The 13,657-nt window shown below is 36.6% G+C and overlaps 1 protein-coding gene across 8 annotated transcripts in view; it reads right to left on the bottom strand.

Annotated features, from left to right (window-relative positions):
* Positions 1-13,657, bottom strand: part of DCUN1D4 (defective in cullin neddylation 1 domain containing 4) — a 43,006-nt gene that overhangs the window by 4,429 nt on the left and 24,920 nt on the right. For 6 of the 8 annotated variants that reach the window (XM_080639111.1, XM_080639112.1, XM_080639114.1 and 3 more), the window contains 6 exons: positions 10,988-11,079; positions 8,513-8,583; positions 6,756-6,847; positions 5,762-5,870; positions 631-735; positions 55-157 (listed from right to left, as the gene is read on the bottom strand). In XM_080639111.1, the coding sequence (XP_080495237.1) occupies positions 55-157; positions 631-735; positions 5,762-5,870; positions 6,756-6,847; positions 8,513-8,583; positions 10,988-11,079 (572 nt within the window). Of the gene's footprint in view, positions 1-54; positions 158-630; positions 736-5,761; positions 5,871-6,755; positions 6,848-8,512; positions 8,584-9,822; positions 9,899-10,987; positions 11,080-13,657 lie in introns of those variants that run through there. The other 2 variants (XM_080639110.1, XM_080639113.1) reach the window with 2 other exon arrangements.

Here is a 13,657-nt window from a genome sequence, read left to right as displayed (position 1 = left end):
ATTAAGCTCAGAGAAAGAAACTATTTTAGAATACCAACATATGGTAGTACTTACAGGCTCCATCTTCATCATAGTTACTGAGGTCAAGGTTAATTGTTCTGCTGAATTCAAGAACATTACACCATTGGTCCTTATTGATAACTTTGTATTTTGATTGCTGCTTGAGGCAAGAAACAGAAGTTACTAAAATACATTTTCAACTCCCTCAAAATCACATTCTCTTACTTAAAGAAAATTTAAACCTCATGCTGAATTACTTTAGTCTGTATGCCTTCTAAAACTGGACAGGATTAAAGAAACCACTAACCAGCCAAGCCAGTGTTGAATAATTCACGTTTTTGATTAAGACATCTTTTAGTGGACAAACATACAGCAATAAAATGAAAGTCCAAAAGCAAATCAAAGACATTCTATACTTTGTCCTGCATTAAATAAACCTTAACAGCATATGGATTTGGGGAAAAGGAAGAAAGGAAAATGACCAGTTACAAGTGCTGCTTTGGGGGTTAGTATATTCTAAATCAAAACAACTAAAAAAAAACTTAGCTGTCCATTCTATCTCTAGTTAAAGTATCAGAGAATACAGATCAAAAAAAAAAAAAAAAAGTAATTCTATTCCAAACTTCGTACCTCTAGAAACTGGTGAAATACTGGAAAAAGGGACCACGTTTTTCCTAAAAGAAGGCCCAACATACACTTGGCAGTATTGATATCTAGGCTGCGCTGGTCCTTTTCCTGCATAAAAAGGAAAAGGTCAAAAACCAGAAAATAACATAATTTCAGGATTTCTCACTTCCTGCACGCATGTATGAAATAAATTAACAAATGAATAATAAATAGCAGTATCTGGCAGAGCTTTTTCAGAAAACACAACTTCCTAGTAAAATTTCCTTGCCCGTAGCTAAGGCTTGCTATTCAGACATGCTACTTGATACAGGCTTTCCCAAAAAACCTGTCACCACTATTGCCGATGAGGCATACACTCCTGTTTGTAACTTCAGACATTGTCAGAAAGCAATGGCCATTAGAGCCATACCCATGTTGCACGTGTCTCTGCATATCCATGTCTCTTAGAAAAGTATCAATGCACATATTTCCTGCAGAATTATTACAGCTACATAAACTGCCAGCAAATAGTTAAGTAGCTATCAAGTAACAGAGACCATGCAAGAGTGAGCCAAGGAGGTTCTTTGTTCTGTTATTCTACTGATTACATGAAATTCAGATTAAATTAAATATCGAATGAGCAAAGGGAACAAAACACACTAGCACATGGAGACCCAATTTTAGTTCAACACAGTAGTAGTGTATTAGGCTTAGGGGGTGAATTTTTTGTTTCTGCTAAGTTAAAAAATTATCACCTGTACCCAACAGATTTGTTACATCTCATCAGTGGGAAAGTTAATATATCTGATAACACAACTTCTACACATCTCAAAAGTAATGTGTGGAGGTGTAAAATTTGATTGTGTTATTTTAAGTAGTTTGTCCATCGACATTTGTTGTCTTGAAATTAAATAAATTGTGGTGTGAGATGGGATGTAAAATCTCACCCTTTTATGCCTTGCTTATAGCATTAAGCTACAAATTCAGAAGTTAATGAAATCACGAAAAAAATAAAGTTCCACATTAGCTACTATACACCTTCATCTCTCTGTATGCATTCATGACTGGAGACACCAAAGTCTAAATTAAGAAAAAACATGGATATAGGGATATCCAGAATACAGGGATTGCCTCAGAGCAGTGCGAGACAGCTGCCCAAGACAGAGGGAACTGAACCCTTTGCCTCACCTCTGCAAGTGCAACTGTATATATTACAGAAGACACATCTTTATTGAAAACAATCTCAAAACAGAGCGGTGGATGTGGTCTACCTTGACTTCAGCAAAGCATTTGATACAGTCTCCCACAGCATCCTCATAGCTAAACTGAGGAAGTGTGGTCTGGATGATCAGGTGGACTGTGAACTGGCTGAAGGAGAGAAGCCAGAGAGTTGTAGTCTATGGGGCAGAGTCTAGTTGGAGGCCAGTATCTAGTGGAGTGCCTCAAGGGTCAGTACTGGGACCAGTATTATTTAATATATTCATCAATGATTTAGATGAGGGAATTGAGTGTACTGTCAGCAAGTTTGCTGATGACACTAAGCTGGGAGGAGTGGCTGACACGCCAGAAGGCTGTGCTGCCATCCAGCGGGACCTGGATAGGCTGGAGAGTTGGGCAGGGAGTAACTTGATGAAATATAACAAGGGAAAGTGCAGAGTCCTGCATCTGGGCAGGAACAACCCCAGGTTCCAATATAGGTTGGGGAACGACCTGTTAGAGAGTAGTGTAGGGGAGAGGGACCTGGGGGTCCTAGTGGACAGCAGGATGACCATGAGCCAACACTGTGCCCTTGTGGCCAAGAAGGCCAAGGGCATCCTGGGGTGTATTAGAAGGGGGGTGGTCAGTAGGTCGAGAGAGGTCCTCCTTCCCCTCTACTCTGCCCTGGTGAGACCGCATCTGGAATATTGTGTCCAGTTCTGGGCCCCTCAGCTCAAGAAGGACAGGGACCTGCTGGAGAGAGTCCAGCGCAGGGCAACTAAGATGATTAAGGGAGCGGAGCATCTCCCTTATGAGGAAAGGCTGAGGGAGCTGGGTCTCTATAGTTTGGAGAAGAGGAGACTGAGGGGTGACCTTATTAGTGTATATAAATATATAAAGGGGGAGTGTCACGAGGATGGAGCCAGGCTCTTCTCAGTGGCAAACAATGATAGGACAAGGGGTAATGGGTACAAACTGGAACACAAGAGGTTCCACTTAAACTTGAGAAGAAACTTCTTCTCAGTGAGGGTGACAGAACACTGGAACAGGCTGCCCAAGGGGGTTGTGGAGTCTCCTTCTCTGGAGACATTCAAAACCCGCCTGGACACATTCCTGTGTAACCTCATCTAGGTGTTCCTGCTCCGGCAGGGGGATTGGACTAGATGATCTTTTGAGGTCCCTTCCAATCTCTAGCATACTGTGATACTGTGAAACAGGCAGAACTGCCTTCTGTATGAAAGATGTGGTAAAGTGAGATCCCAGGTCCTGAAGAACAGCCAAATGCCTTAGCCACAAGGTTATCTTCTCTTCCTGAAACCCATTTCATATAAAATAAACTTTAAAATTTTGTAGACCAAATTTTATGTGGGTTTGTTTAGGAAGAAAAGTGAGGAGTCCAGCAGCTCTGAAAACATCAGAAGCTGGGTTTAGTGACCAAATGTAAACCAAAAAGGACTTCACTCATTCTGATCTAGAGGAAAACAGTAAATTCCAGGATGGACAAAGCTTTTCAATTGGTAATAAAACTAAAAAACACACCAGCAAAGGCATTTTGTATTAATATGATACAAGTCTTTCACTTATTTCCAATATCAAATAGTTCTAAAAACTAATCCTCTTTCCAAAGCCCATTTACACCTGTCACAAACACCTTTAGGCAGAAATGATACTGCTGTAAGAATACATTTTACTTTCCATACTGTTTATACTCTGAATTCTTCCCACACACTTAAGTGTTAATGAAATCAGGCTCTGTTCCTTGTACTTTGGCTGGTTTTACATGCCTTACATTGTAAAGTTTCTACATTCTCTCTCTCTGAATACTGTTCAGAACAGATGATTCAGATAAGCCCTTTGTACCCACCTCCAACTGCCTAATGGCGCATCTGCTGTGACAGATGCTCCAATTGCACTTTTAACATACATTCCAGATACTTACATTAACTTTCTTGGATACAGTGGGAAATAATACATTGACAAACTGTGATAAATGTTAGTATTTGTTTTACATTGATGATAGACAGCCTGAGATTTTTTCCCCCCACATTTCAGGTAAAAGAGCTGTTTAAGCCATGAAATACATGCATTTGTATGTTCTCAAACTCGGCAATGACAATAGCAAACAGGGAGCGAGGAGTGTGTTTGTACTTAATACCAACATATGGCATTTTAAATTGTTTCGTCAAATCCCTGCTGACTTAAATCATTCATGCCGCACAAAACCTTGACGATATTTATTTTTATTGACAAACTAACTCTAAATACCAAATCACAACAGATGCTTTCAGAAATTCTCTCTCAAAACTTCACAAGTTTATACAAGAGCTTTTTGCCATAGAGCATTTACCTGCAATTATTATTCTTAGGATAGAAATTACACAATCTTCTGAATCAAAACCCAAAAATGCTTCCATCAGCTTTTTGCTACCACCTACTTCAATTATTCTGATAAAAATTATGAGCAGATTTATCTGCCACATCTATATAAATATATCAACCTTTGTCAGCCTTCATCTCTATTATTACTGGATGCCTCTCTCCTTTAGACTTCCACTGGCTCCACAGTATTAAAAGTTCGATAATTCTACTAATCCAATATTGTTTTGCCAATTCCCCTGTTGATATACCTTTGACTTGCAGTTCTACAACCTGGGGTTTTTTTGGCCACAAATGATGTCACAGCATCTGTGTCACAATGTTTAAATTCTTTTTCAAGACACCTATTTGGTATCTCTTGAATAAATTTCACCCACTATCGTCTTCTTAAGTTTCTGTACTTGCTTTTGACAGACCATTAGCTGATTCAGATTCGCTACCTGTTCAAAATATTCCATCAGGATCTTCCTTGAAACTGTTATTTCTTGCCTTTGCATTTTATGTTGACCAAAACTGGCAGAACCAATCTTCACACAGCAAATGAGTAATTTAGATGTTGATAAAGCTTTTTTTTTTATCTCTCATACAAACTAATACCATGCATTTTGACATACTCAGCTGTAGGCTTCTTTGGTTAAAAGTTAACTACTGTGAATCTCTGCAAGCTAACATGCAGAAAGCACAGATGTACCGCAAATCTGAGTTGCCTATGACGGACTTACCTATCAGAATTGCTATCAGTTCAATTTCTTTCTTATTATTTTGCTCATGTTACTTATTTTTTCCTGCAAATTTTCTTGGTGCATTTGGTTCTCCTGCACTGAAACCTTAGCTTCAGTTTTGCCTGTGATCATGTTTATGTTAAATCATCTGTACATCACATTACATCACATTAGCAGGATGGATGTCCAAATTCCACGTCAAAATGTTAATTTAGAAAATTAAAGTTATTTTACTGCTCCCTTAAAGTAGGAATAGTCCTATGTATATTAGGGGTTCCAATACCAGGTACAGTTTTATTGACACATATTTTACAGCAGGAAGACTGATCTCAGTATATTGTTTAATAAATACTGAGAACACCATTAATGACCTCCCAACAGTCTTCTGAACCAGTACTTATGTTATGTTACATACAGCTTTTACCATGTTAGTTATTTTTAACACCTGCAGAAATGCCTGAAGTGCCCTCCTGTTTTACATACATTTATGCCCACAGAATTCAAACAAGAAGAAGAAAAACCATGGTAATTATAAAGCCAGTGGAAGTAAGTGGCAAAGCTCCAATATACAACAGAATAGGGCCTAAATTATTTCCTTGAAGTTACAGAATAGCTTGAAGCAGAGAGGTAATGAAACATGTCAAAACACTAAACCACTGAACATCAAGCATCCTATATACTTTTCTTTTCCAGTTCTAGCATTTTACATAATACTTCTTTAGAACATGAACAGTTCCATTTGTTAGAAGCAATATAGAGTGGTTTCTTAACAGAAACATACTTAGAAGTATACAGTCTTCCAATTATTACTTATGAGAGTAAAGTTTTAATTTCAGATGCTGGTCCTCCTCATTACTTACCCGTGCAAAGTCAAATGCATATCTATAAATAAGTTTAAAATTGGTAGGTTCATTTAATAAAGATCTCAAGTAATCCAGAGAATTTCTCAATTTTTCTGTAGTATCACATCTATAAAAAAAGCATAAAGTGAATTTAGAGTCTGAATTCTTATACAAATGTCCGATGGTTTAGAAAAGCATCTCTAACATGTACCGCCATCAATCTGTTCAGAATACATCACTTTGTACAAAAGCATGTTTATGAGTTTGTCTGCATAAAATGCCTTGACTAAACCCATAGTGTGAAATGGATTCAGGTAAAATAGAAAAGTCTTACACTGGTATTCTGATACAAAATTGTTTGGCCTTGTGGAAAATTCACTCTCCAGAGGATTAAACTAAGACATTGTCTACACATGGCAAATAATCAGCAAAGCACAGCAGTGAAACGATACTTTGCTGAAACTATAAAAATTCTCACACAGCTTTAGTGATTCTGGTCTGGAAGGTAAGTCAAAACACAGTTCTTTCTCCAACTCTCTATGAATTACATGATTATTCAATTGCATTTGTTAATTATGCCACAAAGATAAGCTCTCAGCTAGAGAAAGCAAATCTTAGAAAGCACATGACAACGCAGAATCGCAGAACGAGTTTGTATTATTTGGCATTTTGAACCACACATGCTCTAACAACATGCCAATATCTAATAGATAGGTCCAATCCAGTGACAAAGACAGATGTCTTTGGGGACAAAAACAGTGTTGAACCTCATGACATTCCTGTTTTCTTTAGCCTGCAGACATTTTAATCCAACTGTATTTAAACGTGTGGCTGTCAGGTTTCAAGTTGTCTCTAGGTGGCCATATCACCATAAATGGGACCAAAAAAGTACGGTTTTCACTCCACAGCAGAGCTCTCCACTTTAAGTGTTATGAGTCAAAATATCAAAGCCTGTTTTCAATGAGAACTGGGTTTACTATAACAAGTGTAAGAGGTTTTCCAAAGCACTTACTGTAGTGACGTCATTCCTTTTAACCATTCTTGTAATGTAAAGTAGCCCATGTTTTGTGCATCCAACTTCCATGCTAGTACAAGCATAACTACCTGAAAAGAATTAACAAAAACATCCACATATTATTCAAATAACGGTTTAGTAGGCTACTAAGCCTTTACTTGTCTAAATGGGATGTTCAGATCTTTGCTGCACTATTTTGACAGTTAAAAAAACTGAAAATGACAAACCTGTACATAATCCAAGGAGAAGATTACAGTGTAAAGATACAGTGAACATCCACCTAAGTTACCAGTAGCCACCCTGCTTTAAGGGAGCATGTACAGCCAACAAGTGAGCGATACAAGGAAGATGAGTAGGTGCAAAAGCTACAGAAATGGTTTTCCAGAACTGTTACAGAAGTACCAATGTGCTGACACGTTACATTTGACATTTGCTGCACTCTCCTCTAGATGAACATCAGCTGCAATCCATGAGCTCTGTTAAATCCAATTATTCTAAAGCTAATAGTGATCCCACCTGAAACCAGCTATTCCATCAAGCCTACCTAATTGTGCAGGTCTGAACCTGCAGTTTAATTCCAGGAGATGTTATGTAAAGCTAGATGAACTAACATTAACATACACCAAAGCAGAGGCTGATACCTAAATACTTCAGTTTTGCCAAAAAGGGAACAGAGGCCTTTTCACACCTAACAAGGAAGACTGAAGCCATAAGGAATTCAGATAAAGTGATTACTATCTTACTCAGGAACCCAAAAAAACACTTTTGATAAATACATGGAAAAACTTTCAGGACAATTGATGCTGCAGACTAGAAGAAGAAAATAATCAAATAATTTAAATTTGCAACTCAGCCATTAACTAGCTGTTAGTACAGCTCTATATGGATTTTAATGCGAAATCAGAACACCTACTTATATACCCAAATGTTTGCATAAATATCAAGGGTTTATTATATTAATAAACTCCACAACTAGGTAATCACATATTTCCAGTAAATCTCTCAAAGCCACAATTCTCATTTTACTTAGAGATGACACTTTATGAACCCTGTAAAAGATAGGCCTTGCGTATATATTTTAAGAGCAAAGATTAAGCACTAGGAAAAAGCCTGTAAAAGGCACTATTCATTTCTAAATTTTATTTTTTATTACTTTATTTTTAATTTTATTTTTTTATTACTTACATATACATATACTATATGTATGTTGTCATATATATGTATGTTGTTATAGATATCCCTTATTCGTCTTTAAAATGGCATAAAGGGAGTGCTAATACTGCTCACAGTTTTCAAAATCTTCTCCCCTAGAAAACCCAAATAAAACATTACTTTACAGTTTTGTAGCTGCTACATTAAATCTCCTGTGTATTCTCATTATTTCTGAAAAGACAGCCAGCAGCCTTTTTTTAACTTTAATTTAAAAAAAACTCTCAAATTTCTTTTTTGGAATGGTGGGAAAGTGAAAGAAGAAGTGGCAGCAAAGACTAATTGAGATTTTACAGGTTGACGGTTTGGGGTTTAATATAAAGGCAACTTGTTTCCAAATGTGCACATAAACCTCCCTGGTTTGTATTTCTTTATTTAAAAAAAAACAAACAAAACCCACCAAACAAACAAAAAAACCCCACAAAAACACCCCACCAAAACAATTCCAGGTGTTATTTTAATTCTTCATGGAAAATAAGAGATACAAGACCATCTCATGTGCATCATAACAGATCAGGCATCTTTTGAATGGACTTTGAACTTACATTTTCTGGTTCAACTCCAATGTCTTCACAAAATTTCTCCATACCTTCTGGCCCTACAATATCATCAGTGCCTGCAAACAAAATACATTTTATTTATCTCTGAAAATTAAAGCTGTCCTACCTTTACAGCACAAGAGAACCGCAATCACATAGTACAACCTCAACTTCTGTACAGTTTGGGGTTTTTTGTTTGTTTTGACACACAATAAGCATTTCTACACTTACTATCAGACCAGGACACACTTAAATCTTTATCTCACCTTTGGAAACAGAGACAGAAAACATAAAATGACTTTTATTTCCTGACAATATCCTTTATTCTACCCATCTACTGAGATAATCTTGTAAGAGTAAATTAATAAGATCTTTAAGAATGCGCTTAGGACTAGCAGAACATCCACCTAATATTACCATGGTTAAATGGGTGGACAGTGATTAGTGAAACTCCTTTCTTGGCTTGAACCTCTGATGTTACCACAAGATTATATCACATAAAAACATGATACATAGCTATACAGGATATAAGACATTATCATTCTCAGAATCTCCTTCCTTATTGTCTCAAATACTATCTATATAGCATTTTCTACAAAAAAGAGCCTAAAATAAAAGTCTTGTGCTCCTGTTTGTTCATATTGCTATGCCATGGCCACACATTATCTGGATTTTAGTAACTGCAGGGGGAAAGAAGACAGGAATTACAGCTATTTCTTTGCCAACTTAGAACGGGGGAAAAAAAGATGAAAAATATAGATGCTGTTTAAATGCACTATTATTAAAACATGCTGTTAAAACAAGATATTTGTAATCTTTATCATACTCTTGAAAAAATTATATAGGCATTAAGAATTGCATTGTGCAATCTAATTTTTTTAAGTAATTTTTAAGTATCTGGAGTATTTTGTTAGAGTTCTTTATTATGTTTAAAAGGACTCATTCAGGGAAAACAAAACCCAAAACATTAAAGGCTGAAATGCCTACTTTTATCCAATATAAAGATCGCAATGTGCAAGAAAGAGATCTGGTTTATTATCAGGTGACCTACTATTCTAAAATAACAAGGTTTAATTATATCTTTTGCCATTTTCTCATGATATCCTCTCACAGTTCTCCGAGGTAAACAACAGGTTTTAGAAAGGCTCATTCTGCAATGTAAAGACACACTAGGGAAAAAACCTCAAAACAAACAAATGCAGTGTCAATCCTCTGCGTATATAAAGGAGAAGACTTATGAAGCAAGAACACAAACTAGATTATTCTTTGAAAATTAGTTTTTAGAATGTTACTCAATACTGTAAACAGAATCATACTCTCTGCTTTTCTGTTTTATCGTGGTGTATGCATCCAATGGAAACCCAAAAGTTCTTTCACATACAGCCTTCCTTTCATCCCTTCTTTCCATGAAAGTTTTGACAAAAATGAGTTATCCCTGTTGCTAGAGTAAAAAAATAAATCAAGCTGGTCAGAAAGGCAGAGAATTTAATAGGTTAGATTTGGCTTGAATTTGACTGAATCTCCTCTCACAGACTGCCACAGACAAGTGAGATATCAAAGTATTTGATTTAGTTTATATCATTTTATTAGAAGAAAGATATTATTACTTCAAATTGTCACTCTTCATTATGCATAAGAAGCAGATAAAACAGAACAAGCTCTGAGTAAAGTTATCCAAGACAACATTATAACACTGAAAGATGACCTTATTTTGTCAATCACCTATTTCATTTCCTTTTGGTTTTTAGAGTCATGAGATCATGTTTTCCCATACTTTGTTCTCCCTTTCAGAAAATCACATGTAAAAAAATGAATACAACAACCAACTTCAGTATTAAAGGATCATCTTTTGTGACTGCAGATCATAATTAACAACCCTAGAAATAATGCCTGAAGAAAGTTCTCATACAGAAGGCCAAAAAATACCTCAGTCTACCTTCCCTATACCTTGTGATATAAAACTATATAAAGACAAGACCAGTATGGGATACTTGAATTTATACACTACTTTGCTTGAAATCATACTCACAACACTCAGCAGGAAAAAAAAAAAATAATGTTTCTACCTGTCCCACCTTTCATTAAAAAAAAGAAGAAGAAAAAGAAAAAGACACATTTGTGAAGCATAATTCTGTACTATTCAGCACTAACATGGCAGATAACAGAACCTTTGAAGAAGTAGAGCTAACACCACTTTGGAAAGAGATACAGATCTAGCTATAGATTTGAATAGTAAAGTATGTATGTTCCAAAATACTTTTAATTACACATCTTCCGCATTCTTTTTGTAGAATAGAGACAAAGACAAAACTGCCCCTGGAACCCTTCAACTTCACACTATATAGAACATAAGAAAAGCTTCTTTAAGACTTTTATAAAAAAGCCTCTGCAGTCATTCTTGGAAAAGATCAGTTAATGCAACTTTTTTATTCCAATGTAGATTGAATTGTTAGTAAGAAGAAATTTGCATTTCACCCTTACCTGCGTATTCATAGAACCATTCTAAGCACCTCTTACTTGAAAAGACCTCTTCCTCTGCTTTTATTCTAGACGAATCATATTTTCTATACATACTTCAAAAATAAAAGAGAAACAAGTAATTAATTCATCACTTTTTTAGAAGCAATATTTTAGCCAGACACTATAAGCAGCAGTGTTAACTCATGAACAATTTACCCAACATTCTGTCCTCATATCCAGTCACTTGGGATACTGCTTAACACAGCAAGAACCACTAAATAATATGTTTGCTCAGTCTGTCACACTTCAAATGATTCATAATCGTTATCCATGTACATGAACTTTCCTTACAACAAATACAGACTAGTTCAAATTCAAACCCAAAGTGTTTTGCATAAGTTCAAGTAAGACTTGTGCACACTGTTAGTGACCACAATCAACTGATGGGCTGCAACTTAGCTGGGGGTCTAAACCCACAGTAATTCCAAGTCACAGTGAACACACATACTTCATATACTTTGAGTTATCTACTAAGGATAACTACACATACTCTTCTTGCCTCCTAAGAAAAATCCTCTAGAAGGCATAAAGGCCAAAGTAGACACAACCCACACATACATTATTCTAAAGCCTGTAAGTTAGTAAGACAAAAGAACCACAGAGAACATGTTACAGGTCCTTATTGACAGTAACTCAAGGAACCTCATTCATCATGGGGTAAACAGTTATCTGAAAAGCTAGATCCATAGTGTTCCTTTCCCTCAAAGGGGCAAAGTTATGCCCTGCTTTGACAAGAAGCATGAAGAATTTTAACTACATTCAGGAAACAACACTGAAATACCAATCACCTGACTTCAGTATCTGCAACATCTAAAGCCCGGAAGGCACAGCAAAAGCTGGTGAGTTACTCCATCCTGTTTAGACTTTTCTGAAACCGAGACACTATCATTTGTATTAGAGAAAAAAGACTGAGCAGTCCAAGTAGCTGTTCACTGCTGCACATGCATTCTCTGATCCATTTCCACCACTCTGCAGTAGCCTGGGCTCATACGGGCTCAAAAGAGCCAAGCAACAAATGGCTTAGATTAGGGGAGGTAGACAAGAATGGCTCTCTGATTGTTCCAAGCATGCAGCCCTTCCTCTTACTGTCCTGCTGGGAGAGGACAACACAGCAGCTAACTGATTCAAGGAGAGCTTGGAAACAACCTGGTAAATTAATTTGGAGTTGATTTCATCACTATTTTCTTCTAGAAAGACATGTAAAAGATGCCTGTACTTATGAAGTTAGAGTACACTGGATCCCACTATCCTCCACCTACTTATAAGCTAGGAGGAACTGTAGCCAGACATTAACAGCATACAGATCATTACAGTAACTCAAAGAACTGCTTTGCATTTATTGTCATAGTTCTTTTAAACCAACTAACTATCAGCAAAGTAATCCTGGTCAGAGGAAAACGATAAATTGCTAACTGAAAGACAAATACAAATGAGGCTTTTCAGACATTTCAAGATGGAAAGAAAAATTAACACTGTTCTGGAACACACTGATCTGCAACTAATTGGAACACTGCAGAAAAATGCCAGTCACACGTGTCCCAAACATACACATTCACATAACCACCATCTGTAGGTTTGATTTTTGGTTTGGATTGGTTCTTTTTGTTTTGTTGGGGGTTTTTAGAGGGGTTGGGGTTTGTTTCTTTTTTTTTTTTTTATTTTCATTTTGAAAACAGCTTAAACAGTTTTTTCTCTTTGAATTACCTACTTTGTGTAAGCTTTATTGCAGTTGCAAACGAACAGGTTGACAGCACTGCCCAGTAAGTAAACAAAGCCAGAAGGTAGAAGTCAAGAGTTGGAACAATTTATTTTGTTCAAGATCTGATAACTTGACATTCTCATACTTGCAGAATGACCTGTGATTATGAAAGACCTACCCAATATTTTTTAGGCTAATTTGAATTCAGAGAAATAAAAAAAATGTCTTGAGACAAAGAAAGGAAGCATTTTGCCACTTTGGCAAAAGAGTAATTATTCAGTATCCCCTTTTTTGTAGCAAACAAACATGACAAACACAACTGGAATACCAAATTGGAAATTGACTGCAGCAGGAGCTAGCCAACATCTTTATTCTATTCTATTTATTCAAGAATTCTCTAAGAGCACTGCTGGGACCTAGGACATGCAAAGCTAATGTGGTTCTCAAAGACAGACATTCATCACAAGACTCTCTTTGTTCTTACAAAGGGATGATAAGCAAGTGCCTTGCCCTGCTTGTTCATGGAACTCATCAGCACTTTCACTGTCAGTATGTGAACAGTGGATTTGGGAAGGAACCTTCAAGAAAAATTTACTAACAGAGCTCTAGGTCACCCAGGTATATCAGAAAAAGGATTCCTGCATCTACATGTGCCAGAGCTAAACACTGTAGGCTGAACCAAGACACCAATGACAGCAGCATGCATAAGAAGAATGGTGAATGACAACAGAAAAAAAAAAACCAACGCCCTTTTTATATATTCACTGCATCTACACATAGTGAGTTTTCAGAGGACTAACATTGTGCTTAAGGCTAAGGTCATTGTTTCGGAACTGCAGGAAACAATATTCATTAGGAAGTCTATGTGACTAACATACAGCCAAGTAACTCCAAGCAAAACACTCTGGCCTCAAACTTATCATTGTTCAAAA

Source organism: Psittacula echo, assembly GCF_963264785.1.
Source record: "Psittacula echo genome assembly, chromosome: 1".
Taxonomy (NCBI): Eukaryota; Metazoa; Chordata; class Aves; order Psittaciformes; family Psittacidae; genus Psittacula; species Psittacula echo.
This window is presented reverse-complemented; position numbering and strand designations above follow the sequence as displayed.